Genomic DNA, 19,529 nt, shown 5'->3' on the forward strand with positions numbered 1-19,529 from the left:
ATATGTGTGTGTGTGTGTGTGTGTGTGTGTGTGTGTGTGTGTGTGTGTGTGTGTGTGTGTATGTGTCTATGTGAGTTAGAGTTGTGGCTGGGGATGAGTGAAGGATGGGTGTTTTGTGTTTGTGTGCAGGTTTGTGTATTTTAGGTTAAGAGTTAGGTTAGGGGAAAGATGTAGTGCTGTTTGTGTGTGTTTGTGAATGTTTGTGTGCCTGAAACTGTGTTGTGTAGCGATAGTGTTATGGGAAGGTTTTAATGATGTTAAGTTGTAGGGACAGGGGCAGCATTAGGGTTAGAGTTAGCACTCATTATTAAGGTGGTGGGGGCAGGGCCTGTAAGGTACATTTCTTACGTCAATACTCTTGGTAGCTTCATAGTCATCACTGAAGTGTCTGGAATAAACCAAGACCCAGTGCAAAAAGAAATCGATGAAGTGACCCCCACAGCATTTCCAACATAATTTATGAAGAAACAGAATGAAAGGGACCCAAGTACTGACACTTGGGGGGGACAACCAAAGGGTTGCCTACACTTGAGAAACACAATTATTTACTTTATCCTTAGAAATTAGAAGAATTAGAAGACCCACAAAACTGCATAATTTTTCCTTAGACATTAGAGGACCCCAAAATAGTATGAAGGATTATCCATGAGTCTGGCAAGGAGCAGGATATGGGCCACTGAATTAAAGGCACTGGATGGCTGAGCAAATACAGCCCATATTAGAAAATCCTTAATTGTATGCTTGAGGATGGTATTAAATAATCAGTTCATTGCCATGACTGTTCTGAAATTATACTATTTGAAACCAGACACCACAAGTGAACAGGTGATCTAGCAACTGCTTAGATACTATTTTCAAAAAGTTTTTTGAGACAAAGCAAAATACATGTGAGTCTTCAGTTAGTAATGAATCCTGGATCAGCAGGCTTTCAAACAAGGAGAACCACTGCTGCGTAGGTACATCAGTGGAAAGGAAGAAGTATTAAACCGCATGAATGTGTTGTGTCTTTTGGCTTTTCCCGGTTAGGGGTCGCCACAGCGGAACTCCGGTCCGCTAATGACTGGCAGTAGATTTTTACGTGCAGAGTTGCCAGCCCTGATGCACAACCTTCAACGTAGGTACGCCCATTCACACATGTCTCCACACAGAAGACGCTCTAGCTGAGAATCGAACAGGACAATGTCTTACTGTGAGGTGACAACCCTAAAGGGCAATAAAATCTGCACTGTGTTTTAGGAAAGTGTGCTGTAAGCAATCCATCTCCTGTGGTACCATGACTCAGAAGTTCAGGAAGTAGTTCATGGCATCTTTTGACTTAGGTGTTTTAATGTAAAAGAGATTCAAAACCAGAGCCATTCCAAAGTTAAATGGGGCTCTTTGGCTCCCAGTAAGTAGTCTGTATTTGATGGGGCAGTGGCAATTTTCCTTTATAGAGTGCAGGAATCTCCAGTAAGTATGGTTCAGAAGCAGACTCTAGTACCGAGGCAATAGACTCAGCCTCCTTCCCTTTGCCACTGAGGTGATTCATTAGAATTCATTCAAGTAAGGAGGGTTGGTCATAGAATTCCAGATTCTTCAGCTCTGACAGCCCAGATCTGCATTTGCAAATCAGGAAAACCAATGTTTTCCCAAAGATGCAGCAATTCAGTGCTAGAATAATAAATATAAAATTATAGGATCTCCACTGCAGTAGAGTTTTGGAGGTAGAAACCCCCAATGAAAAAGATTTTTCTAAAATATGTTTTTCAGATTGGATGAGGACCATTTTAACTAATCAACCACATTAAAATGACACTTAAAGTTGTGACTTCATTGAATGGCAATGTGATTAATTCCTCTATCTCTTTCTCTCTGTCTGATATGGAATTGTTCTAAGTCATGATTTATTGTTCATGGAACACAGTGGGCTGTGGTTGTGTTCAGGCTATAGACTTCACTCTGTGCCAGACACAGACTATCGGATTCATGTTTTTTCCCCTCTGTTTAACAATTTATCACTGTCTCCACTGAACATGTGATATCTTAGTGAACAGTTCTTATAGGGAACAAATAACTTGTATTTTATGTATAGGTAAGGGAGCGATGAAAGCTATATTAGTTTAGCTGTCTGCACATATAATAGCTTAAAATACTTTAGTTAACCTGTCACTGCTGATTATGAAGCACATAAGCATAACAGGAGTCATTGGAAGGCACTTCTACATTCAGCCCCGCCCCCACCAGTTACAGAACAGTGATCATGGAATTAGTACAATGACAGCAAGTATGCACTCCTGATGGTAAGAAAGGGGTACCCATGCAAGTGACCTGATTGGAACAGAATGATTCCTGAGAAAGGGGTACTGTGCAGGTGGCCTGATTGGAACAGAATGATTCCTGAGAAAGGGGTACCCATGTAGGTGGCGTGATTGGAACAGAATAATTCATGAGAAAGGGGTACCCATGCAGGTGGCCTGATTGGAACAGAATGATTCCTGAGAAAGGGGTACCCATGCAGGTGGCCTGAATGGAACAGAATGAGTCCCGAGAGAGGGGTACCCATGCAGGTGGCCTGATTGGAACAGAATGATTCCTGAGAAATGGGTACCTGTGCAGGTGGCCTGATTGGAACAGAATGATTCCTGAGAAAGGGGTACCCATGCAGGTGGCCTGATTGGAACAGAATGATTCCTGAGAAAAGGGTACCCATGCAGGTGGCCTGATTGGAACAGAATGATTCCTGAGAAAGGGGTACCTGTGCAGATGGACTGATTGGAACAGAATGATTCCTGTAACCAGCCATTTTTGCTCTGTGTCATTACTATCATACTGGAGCACTTATATCATATCCAGATGAACTGAATAGAGAAAAGGGTGTAGATATGATGGATGTTACTTTCACTTTAATGGCTTTGTTCAGCAGAATTTCAAAAGACTAGTGTTCATACTTAATATAGTTTGAACTGTAACTGACCAGGGATTCAAGAAGCCCCTTTTGTTTAAAATAACAGTAGGATAAGATGTTGTTTGGATGTTCTCCAAAAAGCATAAATGTGCTTTTGTTAGGTCAGGAGGTAAATGAGATGACGTTTATGCCGACTCTTCACAATAGCTAGACCCCTCGGGGGAGCAGAATACAGGCCACGCTACACGCATGCTGCTTGACTTTATTATTAAGCCAATTCACATTAAAAGCAACAATGCCTCACACTCTTATAACTTTAGCATCACAGAGAGAGTGAGAGTGAGTCATAATACAGAGGGAGTTCAAGATGGGAACCCAGAGCTACTTCCCAGCTCTTCTGTATATCTACAACCTATGTGAGATTGATTTAAGAAATCTAGGTCTTTGGAGACCAGAAAGGGTGCAGAGTTTATTAGTGAGGTAAAACATCTGTCCCTGGTTTACCTCATGGCGTTATAGTACCAAGCAAGAGATACAGTGGGTAATGTATAATCATTAAGTGCGTTTTTACTCTTCATGCCTGCCAGCAGCCACAGAACAGGAATGCATGTATAACAGCCAGGTGTTTGGGATCCAGAAAGAAGGTAACTGTCAGCGATGTTATTCATTATTCATTCTCAGGAAGGCCTAAGTGCCTTCACACAGAAGAGAGAGAGAGAGTGAGAAAAAATGTGTTTTATGTAAGTGGAAGTTTGGATGATGTTGCCCTTTTTTACTTTGTAATTTGCAATGTTTTCCACATTTTTTTATATCAAATAATGTTGACAGTTTGCTGTCTGTTTACCAGATCTAATTTGATAGAGCAGAATTCCGAATGAATTAAGATGTTTGAAAGCCTGCGCCACTGAAGTTGTTCTAAATTATAAAGTATGTACTCCCTGCATTGAACTAATTATATTATACACTCTTGGTTCATTGCATCTTGGAGGTAGGAAGAAATCCTCTCCTGCAACAATTCCCTTCCCTAAATATGGCTTTCAATTATGTTATCAAAAGCTTTGATTCAACAAGCAAGTCATCGAAACACTAGTTTATGTTACTATGGTATGAACTATATCTAATGTTGGTATTCATTTTTTAAGTTTTTTTGTGTAACATTTGTGACGGCTAAAAGATTTATGTTATGTAATGTTATAGTGGAGACATATCAATGTCTTTTTATTTGTGTACTGTTATGATTCTACTACTCTTCTATCAGATGCCAGAAAATGTTACTTTGTCAGTGTTCTTACTTTAACAAAACAATATAAACACATAAATAAATAAATTAATAAATAACCTGTCTAAAAATAGCATGGACATATTTTAAACTCAGAAAGGATGAGGTAGTAAAGGTGAGGCTTAATATACCGCACAAAATGAATAAATCATGCGCTGAAGTTTATTACTGTTCCTATGAAAAAGATACATAATGAGGCTTTGGAAAGTAAAGTAAGATAGCTCACCCTGGTTTTCGTCTTGCTACTATTAGCCAGTAAGCTGGACTTCATAACAGCTAAACTGTTGTAATGTTCTGCCGATTGTGCACGGTGATTAGTTGTTACAGCATTGAAAAAACTGTTTGTTAGTAGCATAGGTTAGGCCACATAGTGAAACCAAGTTAAAAGTTATATTTCTGGAGCTGGTATTACAGAACATAATCTGAAGGAGTTTGCAACATGTGTAGATGAAGTCATTGAAGGTGACAAGTTTAAACAGGCAGAGAGGTTCACAATAAATAAACATACAGAATAGTTCTGGTTATGAATCAGCATCAAACAGCTGTCAACATGAGGCAGTTTGTTACTGATAAAAGTGCCGATTCCATCAAAGAGCTTAGTGTGAGATATACATTTTACAGAAAAAAACTTTGGCAAGCTCACAATAATCTGTACTCTCTCTCTCTCTATCTGTGTTAATATATATGTTAAACAGGAAAATGCAGCAGACACTTTCCCTTTTCAGAGCATCCCAGGAGCAATATCTGATTCAGTGACTTTCCCAGTGGTACATATAGGTAAATGGAGAGTGTGGAAATCTGTAGGAAGATTTAGATCTAGCAGGATATAATTTTAAATATCTGCAACAAACTGTCAGAGCAGAATAATCAGATGAACATATGCAACACATTAATGACTTTAAAGCCAATCACACTAAGAAGGTAGCTTAATACAATGCAATACATCATGTGGGAAGCAATATACAGTAGTCATGTATTACATAAACAAGACTTGGAAATCGAGGAAGAAATGACCTAGAGCTCTGTCCTGTGAATGATCAGTTAAGACATTGTTGCGATAACAGTAGCAGTTACTGTGTAATGTTTGTAAGATAGTAACATGAGAGGTCATAGATTCAGAATTCCACAATGACATTGACATTTTTCATGAGATAGAGCCTAAATATTGCATGTTGAAGATTTGGAGTCAAAATGTTAAGAAATGTCCAGCTTTTTTTGAAAAAAGGGCATTATGATGATGCAGCAATTTGTGGTGCTGTCTTACAGTGCTTGGCTTGTTTGTTTTACACCTGGCTGGAGTGCCTTTTGTAGAGTTTTGGTGTCCTTCTTTTGTATGCACTGGTTTCACCAGGGTTTCTGGCTTCCTCACACATCCCATGATTTACTTTGCAGGTGAATTATTGATCCTTTAAATTGTCCATAGGTATATCAGATATGTGCGCATCTTGTGATGGACTGGTATCCTGTACAAAGCTGGTTCTCTGCCGTATGCCCACTGCTTGGTAGGCAAGGCTACACATTCCCCTCTACCTGATTAGGATAAAGCTACTGCTGTAGGAAAATAAATGATTGAAAATTATACAGCCACCTTTCTGCACCTGACAACTACTTGGATTCAAGCTCCTATTCAAAAACACTTAATTATGATTATATATGATTATAGTTCTTGGACAACGAGTTTGTTTTAGCCCATTAGAGATACATGGAATATGAAGAGTGTGTTGTTAATGATAATGAGGATCATGCACGTAGATTTATTTATGTTTAAGTGAAGACTGTATCAGAACTCACATCATGATGAAATAGTCTAAAAAAGTGGGGCACTCTCTGTGTGTTTTTGCAGGGGTACAAATGATCTGACAGCTGACACGCATGAAGCAGCAGAACAGATTAGAATGGAATTTGGGGAACTCATGGAATTGTAACTCCTTTGGAAACCATTTGGGACATTCAGAATCTTTGGACAGAGGACCATCTATATCAAAGTCCTGAGAAAATGAGATTTCAAAGCTGGACCTGAAAAGTATAAAAATATGACCCGTATAAACTAAATTTAGGGTGGAAGGGGAGGAACATCTTTACTGAGGCTATGTGAAACTACAAGGTTTAGAAATGAAAAAATAAGAACAGGAGGCGAGGGACAGGAATAACAGAAGCTATTGCACACTACTGAAGATCTGAGCATTTGCATGGGGCTGTCAGAAAGAGGCAAAGATATCCTAGGCATTGTGGAAACTTGGGTTACAGTGCCTAGAAGCTGCAATATGGTTACATTTTGATTCTATGTATACAGATGGGACAGGAAGAGCAGCGAAGGTTGGGGTGGAAGTTCATATTATGAATGAGCTAAAACATTGTGTGGAAAGGATTTAGTAGTTATGAGGGTGACAGAGGGTATGCTCAGATATTATGATGAAGATGAGAAAGAGCAGCCTGAGATAGTGGTGGTGGGAATGGAAAGGGTAGCAGGGAGCCCTTTGTGTGTAGCTAGTGTCTACAGACCACTGGTTACACGGATAAGGATCATGGCATGATTAGACATTGGATTAGAAGTTGGGCAGACAGGAAATCCATAGTCATAGTAGGTCTGGAATCTCCCACAGTCAGATAAGAGGTACCCACATCTAAGATAACATGGAATCGGAACTTGTAGGAGCTCTGGTAAAACTGAATCAAGTAGAAAGTGAGGATCTACCATCGATGGAGAAACATCCTTCATCTGATACTTACTAATGAATATAGGTTGACAGAAATGCAGATGAGAGACACAGTAAGGTTTTACCATCCTTGGATTATTTGAAAGTGAAGCAAGGATAGAGTTGTGAGAGTGTAAGAAAGGCAATATCAGCCACTTATAGAACATATTAGTAAATGGTATGGAAGGGTGATGGGAAAGGAGGACAACTTTCATAATACAATGTGGAAAGAATTAAATCCTTTTATTATGAAAAGGAGCTATGGAAAGGAACAACCAACCAAGCTATGAAGAGATGTAGGAAATGTGATCAAAGAAGAAAGGAGGACAGCAGTGGATAAAAAGCAGAAAGGAGGAAGCAAAAAAGGGACCTATCAAATTGCCAGAAAGAAGGCAGCAGTGCTGATTTGACAGCCTAAGATGAGGTGGTTCCTGCTGGGAAGGTGTAGTATTAGAAATATGTAATTATTTACATTACGGAAAACATAATGAATCAGCAAAACTTTCTGTGATTGGAAAGAAACTGAGGATGTCTGAAAATGCTACAGCTTGTGCAGAAATATTGAATGAATTATTCTCATAAGTATTTATATTAAAATAGGTAGGGTCCAGCATGGAATGGAAAGGCATGCATAGATGGTAAAATATGGGTAGATGAAGGGATGACTATGGCGAAAATGTGGAAGTAACTCAATGCACTTTGGAAAATATCCATGCAAGCTGCCTCTGAGGGTGCTAAAAGCACTGGCAGTGATATTTAATGAGCTATTTAGGACAATATGGACTAGCCACAGAAAATAGAGTAGCACTACAGTACTAGAGGATTATAGTGGTAATTTCCATGCACAATCATGGGCCTAGGAAGGATCAGGGCTATTATACACCTGTTCGTCTCACTTACATCCAAAAATGCTGCAGAATACATTTTGTGGAACAGTCTGCTGGAGCTCCTAAATGCTAATTATCTTGGAATTATGTAACAACAGCTATTTATATAACAGAGATCCTTCTAGCCAAATCTGCTTCAGATCTATTGCATTATGATACATTTGCTTAATGGTAAAGCCAGCTCTGTTGGTTGTTGCTGTTGTTGTTGTGTCTTTCGGCTTTTCCCGGTTAGGGGTCGCCACAGTGGAACTCCGGTCCGCTAATGATTGCCAGTTGATTTTTACATGCTGAGTTGCCAGCTCTGTTGGTGCAGAGTATAAATCCCTGACTAAAACATGACAAAAAAAAAACAAAACTTGATAGCTACTTTAATGATGGTTATTCTTAGTCAGCTGTTATTCCATTAAAGGGAACAAATGGACCAGATGTCCGAGAGGAAAGTGATGGCTGTCAGGCAATGGGGTCAAAAATAATGCAAAAAGGGAAACATTTGCTTATGGAAGCAGTTGTCAAATAACTTATCTAATTTAGTCTATCTTTATGGGTGCTTTAACAGTCTACATCCCTTCTACTTTTTTCCTTTCCTTTTCACCACCAATTCCAGTTGCCTGTTTTGTGGGTCCACAACACCTTTTCTTTTCTGTTTTCAATGGATCCTCCTCTGGACCTGTCTGATGGCTTTATTCCTATTTCCATTCAGTGCATTCATTTCATCAAGGACAAGGGTAATGTACCTTTCATCTACTCAAGAGTCATGTGACCATTTTGTTTTTGCCTGGGGTGCCTAATCAGTCCATTTGTTCCCACGATGGTAAGAGTCAGGTAGACGGGAGAGGTCCAGCTTCTAGGTCCAATGGAAAAGCCTATACTTCTCCTTAGAGTCCTCCCCATGACAACTCTGAAGAGCTCCACTGCAGCTTCCTGCCAAGGGAGCATTCTACGTTCCCCAGATGGTGCATTTGGCAAGGTGGCAATATGGTTTCCGAAGCTCTGAACTCCATGGGTGCAACATCTAGTGCTTCCTCTAGGCATCATCCAAGTAGCAGAGCAAAGCAAAGCTTCCTTCCTTTCCCCAAGATGGGTTAGCAGACAGTGACAGCTCACTTCTACCCTCCCCCATCCATCTCCTCCTGCACCTGAGCTGCTAATCAAACTTGGGTCATAGTAAGTTTTGTGGCCAGGAGACGCTCTTTCTAAATTATGTATAGCGAGAAGTTAGACCCTAAAATCTGCTGCCTGTGCCCCCACTTTCCCCATATTTCATTTTTTTTCTGAATTATGCCTGACATGATATTGTGCATCAATATCATGTCTCCCTGTTTCTTCTGGTCTCATATGAGACGAGTTCTAGCTCCTCTATCATTTGGCCGTACTTCTTTCCCTCCATCCCTTGGATCTTTCTGGTAGCTATCACCTGACTTCCATCTTGCAGTCTGACACTTTTTTAGTTATATGAGCTTCAGAACTGCATGCAGTACTCAAGGTGTGGTCTGTGAAAACTCTGTTGAATGGAACCATTTCCTCTCTGCTTCTGCAATCTATTTCCATGCGGCTACATACATCTGTAGTATTCTATTCATTTCTGCTCCTGTCCTTGTACTCTGCTCCTGCTAGTCCATTCCAGTGGTGATAAATGCTCACTGATCATTTTCCATTTCCCTCAGTATCAGTTTCACTTCTCCCAGCTGATACTTCACACCACCAAAGCAGCTGTTTAAAATGAACTTCAAATTCCACCTTTCTGTCTGCTTGTTTAACCTTTTCAAATTCTTTGCTGGACTGTTGCCTCTTCTCAACTTCATTACTGCGCCACTTTTTTTGTCACCAACACAAAAGGTAACCATTTGAAATGCCAGGACATGCATGAGAGAGTCCTGTAATGCTGAGACTGACTGGCAGAAAAAACAGACAAATATACTACCATCAAGATGGCCATTTCCCAGAATGTTCCCTTTTCTCCAATGTATTGTGATTTCCGCTTTAGTATATATAAGTTTGGGAGGGTACAGGGGGGCTTGCCTCCTATATAAAAGAACTTTAAAGGATAATAGAGATGTTAAATATTCATTTTTCTTCTCCTGCAAATTCCATGTTCTTTTTGATTAGTTGGGATTTGGTGTCATGAGTATAGGGAGCTGCAAAATGGTTTATCCTGTTCTCTAACTTCTCAGATTGTCTTAAGACAAACACAATGAGTACTGGACTCAAGACGTACTTCAATGGTACTCCACTAATTACTTTCTTAATTCCTGACTTTGTTTTTTTTTTCACTACAACCCTCTGTGTCCTACCATTCAGCCATGTTGCTATCCAGTTGCTCAGTGTTCGCCCTACCTCCAACCCCTCCAGTTTTATCAGCTTCCTGTGAGGGACTATGACCAAGGCCTTGCAGAAGTCCAGGCAGACCATGTCTACTGGTACTGTCCTGTTAAATTCACTTGCAACTCATAGTGCTGGATCAAGACTGGCTGAAAACTCCTTTGTCTGAGGACTCATGCTACTTCCTGTCCTGGAGACTGCAGTCTGCATAAATGCTACCAGCCCTCCCATCAGGATTCGCTCCATGACTTTCTCCAATACTGTTGTTAAGCTGACAGGTCTGTAGTTCCTGGATATTTCCTGCTCTCACCTTTGAATACTGGTACCATACTTTGCTCTCCCATAGTCTTCTGGCACTTCTACCCAAGCCTGTGATCTGCTGATGGTCTCTCTCAGGGGTATGCCAACTCAAGTGCCAAATTTGTGGAGACTCTTGGAGGAAGTCATATGGTTCTTGTGCTTTTTAAAAGAATAGTCACCTCCTTCTCTGACTTGGTGGATATTACTTTTCTCCCCATTCTGCGCTACCTCTCTCCTAGCATGACACTCTTCCTTTGTTTTTGTTTGAGAGACTGAAACAGATTATTCATCGGTGCATCTTGCTGCTGTACTGAACACCGTCAGGCCTATGTATGCAAAGTATCTGGATTGCAGCAGTGTATTTGACAACATATCTCACAGGTTAGTGGGGATACTAAATAATATAGGGGGATCCCAGCTGGTGAGAGGCATAACACTGGATATTCAAAGTGGGGTGAGAGAGGTAGGGGTCCCCAAGCACCAGTAACAAGTCAGGGGTTCATATCTGATATTCAAGCAGGAAAGAGTTCAAGACACATGACACTTTGATAATTCTGGTACAGCTTTCAGGAACCTAACCATGAGGTGGACGTCAGGGGACAGCTGTAACATGCAGAGGCCAGAAAGTGGGTCATAATCACTGCCGACATTACAGGAGAATTTAAACAACCAGAAAAATTTGCTATTACTCAAAAAGAGATAGACAAAGGGATGTATTGCAGGCATGTGCTGAGGTTCCTACATTTGGAATATTTCATTCAAAAGTTAGAATCTGCTCAACAACATGTCAGGATCTCTAACTGAGAAGTAAATAACAGTGATCCCCACCTGGTTCCAGGACTATAACCTCATGAATGCTCAAACAGCAGAAGGCTGAGGCTGATTATATGCAATACAAAAGGTCTAAGCCTATTTTTATCCAGAAGGCCACCTTGATAGCTCCTTCATCAGCCCTGAAGGAAAGAAGACTACCCATCTCCATCATCATCATTATCAGCTCCACACCGCCTGCTTGGCCATACCACTGGGGACCCATCAAACCACTCTCACTACCTAAATGTTTAATATCTGGAGTTACTGAATCCCTTTTGTCATTGGACCTAGTCAGGAACTCACTCCATGGGGCCCAATGGGGAACTGAGAAAAACATCATAAGGCATTTTAATTGGGCTTGTAGGATTAATTATTTGCAAAGGACATTTCAAACCAGTGGTTGTATCTTAGTCACTTTGTAACAGTTTCTCCCTAAGTGTTTCAGAAATCATACCTAGAACCTTACTTCATGAAACTTGATATTGCAATTTTTAAAATATGTCACAGAAATGTGATATCATCTACTGATCATTCAATTACCCTTCAGTATACATTCTACAACTTTGCCCGAGGCTATCCATAGTTGTTTAAGTCATGGCCAAGTATTTAATATTTTTATGACATAAACCTTACATTTTCGACAGTCTTTCTCTGACGGCTAATTTAATAAAATACAGCACTATAGTGCCCAGCTTTCTGTAGCAACTGGTAAGGTTACTGAATGTTGGGGGCATGTCAGGTCTTATGCACTGGCCAACTAGGCATCAGTCCATGGCATCACTCTTACTACTCTGATGGTGGCACTTTTATGGTACTTGTTTATTTAAAGTAAAGATTTACTATAATGAATAAATAAATACCAGAAATGTGCCACTAACAGAGCATCGACATAGTGGCTCCCTAGATTGGAAGTCCTGTTCATTTGGACACTCGATTTGTTGAACTCCTTCTCGTTCTACCCATAGTCTACTAAGACAATGGATCAAGTAGATCATGGGTGGTATGGAGCAAGAAATCAACAAATTTAAAACTGCAAGGAATATCTTGAGTCTGGAGTGAAGAGAAAGCTCGGCAATAGCATGAGGTATTTTTTAAATATCAATACTAACAGGCAGCTAGATATTTTGGATGGTTGGGGACTGGCTAGTCCTACTAATCAGTTGTTTCTGATTTTGCAGAACATGTCTGATTTTGTCTAATATGCTTGCCTTGTGATTCATATACATATGGATCCCTTTCCTTAGATCGATGGAAAGTCAAACTTCATATGGTCAAGACCATATGATCGACTTTCCAAAAAGTTGAAGGATGGAAAACAATAATTATCTCCATTTTTGCAGGGGGGCAAACTACCCTGCACCCCCCACACCCCCTGCATGTAATATACACCTACTCTGAAATCTCACTACAGTGGGGAAAATGGCAAATTCCCCAATCCCCACTGTACTGTGATTTCCATTCAAATGTTTTGACATTTCAGAAAGTCGATCATATGGTCTCGACCATATGAAGTTCAGCTTGCCGTTGAATCGATCTTCTGAAAGGGACCCTTATATGTATGTATATATGTGTATGTATATATGTGTGTGTGTGTGTGTGTGTGTGTGTGTGTGTGTGTGTGTGTGTGTGTGTGTGTGTATATATATATATATATATATATATATATATATATATATATATATATGGGTTCCTATGACTTGGTCGACTGTTCATTTGGTCGAATGTTTATTTGGTCGACAGTTCATTTCATCGACAAGCATTTTAGGAGGGGCTTCACCCCCTAATGTGGGGGCTCTGCCCCCCACACCCCCCCCAAACTATATATATCAACTCCAGGGTTGCACAACATTGGGGTAGGGGGCAAATGCTTGTCGATGAAATGAACTGTCGACCAAATAAACATTCGGCCAAATGAACAGTCGACCAAGTCATAGGAACCCGTGTATATATATTGTATATATATATATATATATATATATATATATATATATATATATATATATATTTATATGGATTCACTTTATAATTTCAAAATACTGAAATTTCGAATTTCAGTATCCCGAGACTATAAAGCCGAACACTCACAATACCGAAATCCCAAAAGTACAAAATTCAAAATCGCGACTTTTAAATAAACCCTCTACCACACAAACATGCACACACCCTCCTCCCCACTATATAAGAAACTAATAAACACACACATATACAGCAAAACAAACATACACACCTAACCTACATATAAGCAAGCCCCCCTGCACCCCCACACCCCCCTACTTATATATACTAACTCTGAGGTTGCACTAAAAAGACCAAGACACTAAATCCACCACTGCCTACTCTATATTCCCCTTGCACAAACACACATCACATACTTACAAACACCACCACTCTCAACAGTTACACACTCACACCCTTACCCACCTACCCTAACCTACACCTAAAACTTCACAACACACTCACATACACTCAATCCCCTACCCAAAACCCTTAAAAATAACAGCACTTACCTGAGTCTCCATATATATCCACACAACAGCACGAAAACTATATCCCACAGCACACTGCACCTTACCAACACAGTAAATCCCATGTCATGCGCCACCACAACTGCTGATTCGACATTCCGTATTCAAGCAAGTGCAGTTTCGCTCAACTGCACTTTCATCTCGAGATACTGAAATTGGAGATTTCAGTATTTCGAGATAGTAAATTGCTTTATATATATATATATATATATATATATATATATATATATATATATATATATATTAATGTATGAGAGCAGCAACTTTCTATTTTTCTTTAGTCGGAGAAAAATAAAATGGCATCATTTGGACAGAAGTTATTGTGAGCATCTGAACAACTTGATATTTATTTGGCATTTGTTGTTTGCAAAAACACAGCTTTTTACAGAATCTATAGATGCTTATTTTACTTAGCTAATCAATTCAGCCAAAGACTGTGAATACGTTGAGTTGCATTATTCATTAATAAGAGACAGCATAGTTTGTGCTATGAGAAAATATCTAACAATGGACATGTTAAAACAAAGCTTACTGAAGCTTGCACATGTATGCAGAATAAACAAAATTACTAGCGCATGTCTAGCCGCGGTGGTGGTGCTGCAGTAGCGTTGTCGCCTCACAGTAAGACGCTGTCCGGTTCGATTCTCAGCTAGAGCGTCTTCTGAGTGGAGACATGCGTGAATGGGTGTACCTTCGTTGAAGGTTGTGCATCAGGGCTGGCAACTCAGCACGTAAAAATCTACTGCCAATCATTAGTGGACTGGAGTTCCGCTGTGGCGACCCCTAACCAGGAAAAGCCGAAAGACACAACAACTAGTGCATGTCTAACCCTTATTAGAAAGTATAGACAATAGGATTAAGTCAACTATTTCTGAGGTATGCAAGTCTAGAAAGAAAGAAAGAACAAAAACTATTTGCAAGGGACTGAAGTAAAAAGCAAGCTAATGACTGTATGAATGCTAATGTATCTAATAGCCTGAATGACCGAGATATGCCATAAAACAATTTCGTTGTGAATGGAGTTGGTCTGCATGTTGAGACTATATGCACAATTTTCCCACTGAGCTCAGAAGCTCAACTCAACAGTTATACCAGTGCAAAAGTCACCGGGCTGAAAATTTGTTCATAAATGGTATAACACTTAAGTAGATACCGGGGCCCAGGATAACATCATTATGGAAAGTTCATTCTGACAACTGGGCTTGAGAAATTTCTTGTCTGAATCAAATACCACATTACTAATTCTGCCATAACATGAAAGCAATTTGTCAGATTAAGCTTATAAAAATACAAGTCACAATGTATTATTTCACATTGTGCACTTCCATGAAATTAGCAGAGTCACTGGAAAACTGAGCTTGAAGTTTTCTAAAATGCCTGCTGTTTTCATCTTGCTCTCTTCACATAAGCCACAATTTTAAAGAATTTGTAACACTGAAGATTATGATAAGATCTCTGATCATAATTAGATTATTATGTGGTCTAGAGATGGATGCCAAGAAATTCACCTCAAAAATGAATTACAGAAAACCGCAACCAGTGACCTCCACTGGACTTATCTGCTAACAACTTTTACTGTACATTAAAGTAATTGTTTAAATGCATAAAAGACAAAGCAGTTGCTTGAATGGCTCTTCAAGACTGTTTGTAAGCAGTCTCTTTGCTGAATATATTTCATTGTATACTAGCCATAGGTATTGTCTTTTATGATATACCCACAAATATTATTTAAGCTTATATCTACTTACTTTTAGAAAAAACATCAAGAAGTTGTTATGAATGAATTATTTTGCTGTACTGTAGCAGTGATCTTGCTCATTTCAGGATTGCTCAGGTTTATAGTTTAATACCTGAAATGTAAAAAAAAAAATCACAGATATGGAAAACCACTATGGAAGATGAGAGATTGAAATTATATAGGAATGCAAATGATTAACCATATTACGGGCTTTACCTGCTTGCTTTTTTTAAGGTATTAATGCATTTGACAGTGTCACATGAACAGTTATGAGAGAAGCTGTAGACCATCTGAGTGTATATCATAATCATTGTTCGAGTAAAATATTTCCACTAGAACAGAATGGATTGCATGAAAGCAAATGTAGTCAGTTATGGAGAACGTGGGATGACCCATGGGGTACCTCAAGGTACAACATTTGGGCATCTGCTGTGTTTAACTGTCTTCAAAATGACATTTCAAAGGGACTTGAATAAAATTCATGGCTTTCACAGACAACATAAAGATCAGCTGTAGAGATAATTTGAATGGGTAGTTTAGGTTATGGACACTTAACAATGACCTGTAGCAGTAGTGCTGGATGGACAGAAGATAGTAGAGTAAATATGCAACCAGTATGGATGCGGAAAGCTAGAGCACCTAAGAAACACAACACTTAAAACACATGCAGGAAAGGTACCAGCAGAACACATATGGGAAAATCTGTAGTAGTTTTATTAGATTAATGAAATGTTTGAAAAATATCAGGGGGTGAAAAAAACTCTACAGAAAAGTTACAGCAAAACACAGTAGAAGGCATCAGGGATTGAAAAGAGAAAGTGAATTGCATTCCGTATAAAATATTAGTGAGCTCAGTTCAACATGGTGTCTACTTCATATTATGGGTGTAGACAGGTTGGGAGGAGAGCAGTAATGATGGGGATCAAACCTGCAAAGTGCCAGGGTCTGCACAAGTCCTAACATACACTGAAATTAATGTGCATACCCTTGAAGAGGGAAAGGATGAAGAAATGTGAGACTTGCGTTTTATGGGTATCTCTGAAAATCACCAGTGTAGTAGAAATTTGCATATTTTTTTCTGGAGGAAAAAAAAAGAAATGTGGACAGAACAATATGAAGTTTAAGTGTGTGTGTGTGTGTGGGGGGGGTGAATCAGCAACAACAGACCTTTTTATCACAGGGTAATATTCCTGAAATTTCATGAATTATAAACAATTAGGAATCTAAGAATATGTTGGACAAACAAGGCAATTCTAAATCAAGAATGGTGATAGACAGCATCTGCAAATTTCTCCCTTAGCTTGGAAATGAGTAATTTAAAAGACAAATATGTCCCTGTTGTCCATGCAAATCAGTGCTCCCTTCAGTGCCAGATCTCTGCTACATAATCCATGCCTGGTTTTGATAAAGACCTCAAGCAACAGATGAGTATAGAACCTTTTGACTCTAGGTATCACTGTTTCTTCCTGCAGATATGATTGGTCAGAGGAGTAAACCAAGCAAGGCTGTGAATGATGGGAGAGTCAGCACAGGCCGTGAGACTCTACGCCTACGATCCAAAGGGATGGCCACTGTGGAGGAAGCGGTAAGTGCTGCATGTGGAAAGAAAGCTACAAAAGCCTTTAGCACAAATAAAGTTGTTTTACAGCAAAAAAGATAAAGCTATACCAGGACCACAAATAGAACTCAGTAGAAATACATGTCAACTTTATTCAACAGTTTAGCACTTTTGTCCAGGTAAAGAAACTTATATCAAACCACTGCTTATTAAATTTAAAACATGTTGCCCATCGATTGACAAACTTCCTCCTCAATTAGTTAAAATTGCTACCAATTCTATCTCTTACCCCATCTGCATATTAGTAAATAGATCCATCAAGGAAAACATTGTACTTGTCATCTGCAAAAAGGTGGTATCTCAGTTGACCCCTTACATTTCAGGCCAATTTCCATTCAATCTCCCCTGTCAAAAATTCTAGAAAAATACATCCATAAACAGCTCCTTGATCACCTTCTGCTAGAAAATCTCATTAGCCCTACACAGCATAGTTTTCACCCAAAATACAGTACAGCTACTGCTCTGACATCCTTCACAAACTCTATCGCAAACCCACGTGACAACAATAAGTTAGTTTTCTGTCTGTTTATAGACCTCTCCAAAGCCTTCAACACTGTTTCCCACAGACTACTTCTATCCAAACTAACTACACGTATTGTCTCCAACTCTGCACTTTCTTGGTTCTCCAGCTACCTCTCTAATAGATTCCAAGCAGTTAAATGGCAAGCTAACCTTTCTCCCTTCTTACCTGTTCAAACAGGGATACCCCAAGGCTCCATTCTTGGACCCCTTTTATTTAATGTCTTTATTAATGACCTCCACTCTTCCTCACCACTCTCTTCAGTTATACAATATGCTGCTGATTCTACAGTCATCTCCTACTCTGAGAATATCGCCCATCTTCACACATTCACCCAAGACTCTCTGCACTCAATCGAAAAATGGCTAACTTCCAACCATCTTATACTTAAACCTAAGAGAACTAAACTTCTCCTATTCCTCCCCAAATTTTTCCATCATAAAGCTACTTTTAATGTCTCCTCCCAAACCAGCACTATCGTCTCTGCTGAACCTCATGCAAAACGTCTAGGAGTTATTATCGATGACTAGCTAAAGTTCGAACTCCATACTCAGCAGTGCATAAAAAAGACTTATCAAAAGTTAGACCTGCTATACAGGCATAAAAAAAATCCTCACAAATGCTTCTAGGCTCTCCATGATACAAGCTTTACTACTCTCTACCCTGCTATGCAGCTCCTATTCTTACGCACCTCCAGTCCAACCTTATGTCTAAATTGGAACTCATCTATAATAAAATTGCAAGATTTGCCTCCAACCATCCCTACCACTCTCACCACTACCTAGCCTTGAAACATCTGCAGTGACTGGAATTTCATCATCAAATCTTACTACCCCAGCTTCTCATGACTTATTCTGTCTTACACGAACCCTCCTCCTGCCCCCTCTCCCTCTTTCCTCATCCATCCCTACACTCCCAGCTGTGCCCTCCATAGCTCTCAACAGAATCTTCTGGAAGTATATGTGCCCAACAAAAATATTGACAAACTCCACCACTCAGTGGAAAATGCTTGGAATAAGCTGCCACTTAGTGTAGATCAGTCCCAAACCCAAGTCTTAAAACAGCTCTACAGGATACTCTTCTTAAATCCTGATTATGTCCATGCAGTCAACCAACTTACCCCTATCTTCGCCCCCCCCCCTACACTCCTCTAATATTCCTGTATAAATCATCTCTTCTCTTTCTCTTACAAATCTACTAATAGTCAGTTTTTCTCACAGCCTACAGCACTGTTAACGTGGATAGTGATCTCTGCCTAGGGATTATCTCCTGTATATAGTGTACATTTATAATTTATTTACTCACTTTATTTTACATGCATGTGACCAGTCTAAGTTTTTTTTAATTCGTAGTACTGTATGTAACTTTTGTACTCTAATATGTTTTAAGTCATTATACATGTTCTAGCATGTTTTTTTCTCTGACTATTTTGTCATATTTGTTAACTCTAAATGTTTTTGTCTACTCTGTCATTTTTGATTACTTATGTTACATGTACTACTTGGAGCTTTTCACCTCAGGCCTCCACTTGAAAATGCTGCTGCCCAGTCTGACAAACCCAGTTAACAAATGTCAAATAAATAAATAAAGAAGTGAGTACAACCTGTACATACGCACACACACACGCACGCGCACGTGTACACACACACACACACACACACACACACACACACACACACACACACACACACATATTTTTATAATTAGTCATATGCTATTAATGGTTACTAAAATGTAAAGACACCAGATTAAAAATCATTTAAAATACTAAACAGTGAAATTCAATCAGTAAAAAGATGTTGAATGTAAGCAGTCAAAGTAAAAATAATAGTAAATAAATTCTTTATAAAGTGAGCATCCCAGGGCTAAATGACTTTATTTCCATTAGCAGCATGTTTAAAATGAGGGATGCCAAGTTATAATATATTTTAACAGACTAACCTGTTTAAC

At 39.4% G+C, this 19,529-nt stretch overlaps 1 protein-coding gene across 1 annotated transcript in view; it reads left to right on the forward strand.

The window, feature by feature from the left end:
- The window catches only part of GIPC3 (GIPC PDZ domain containing family member 3), a 472,326-nt gene that overhangs the window by 289,818 nt on the left and 162,979 nt on the right, over positions 1-19,529 (forward strand). Inside the window, exon 4 of the mRNA XM_044053860.1 lies at positions 16,914-17,026. Coding sequence (XP_043909795.1) covers positions 16,914-17,026 — 113 coding nt within the window. The remainder of the gene's footprint in view (positions 1-16,913; positions 17,027-19,529) is intronic.

This window comes from Protopterus annectens, chromosome 13.part0, assembly GCF_019279795.1.
Source record: "Protopterus annectens isolate FY-2018-M chromosome 13.part0, PAN1.0, whole genome shotgun sequence".
Taxonomy (NCBI): domain Eukaryota; kingdom Metazoa; phylum Chordata; order Ceratodontiformes; family Protopteridae; genus Protopterus; species Protopterus annectens.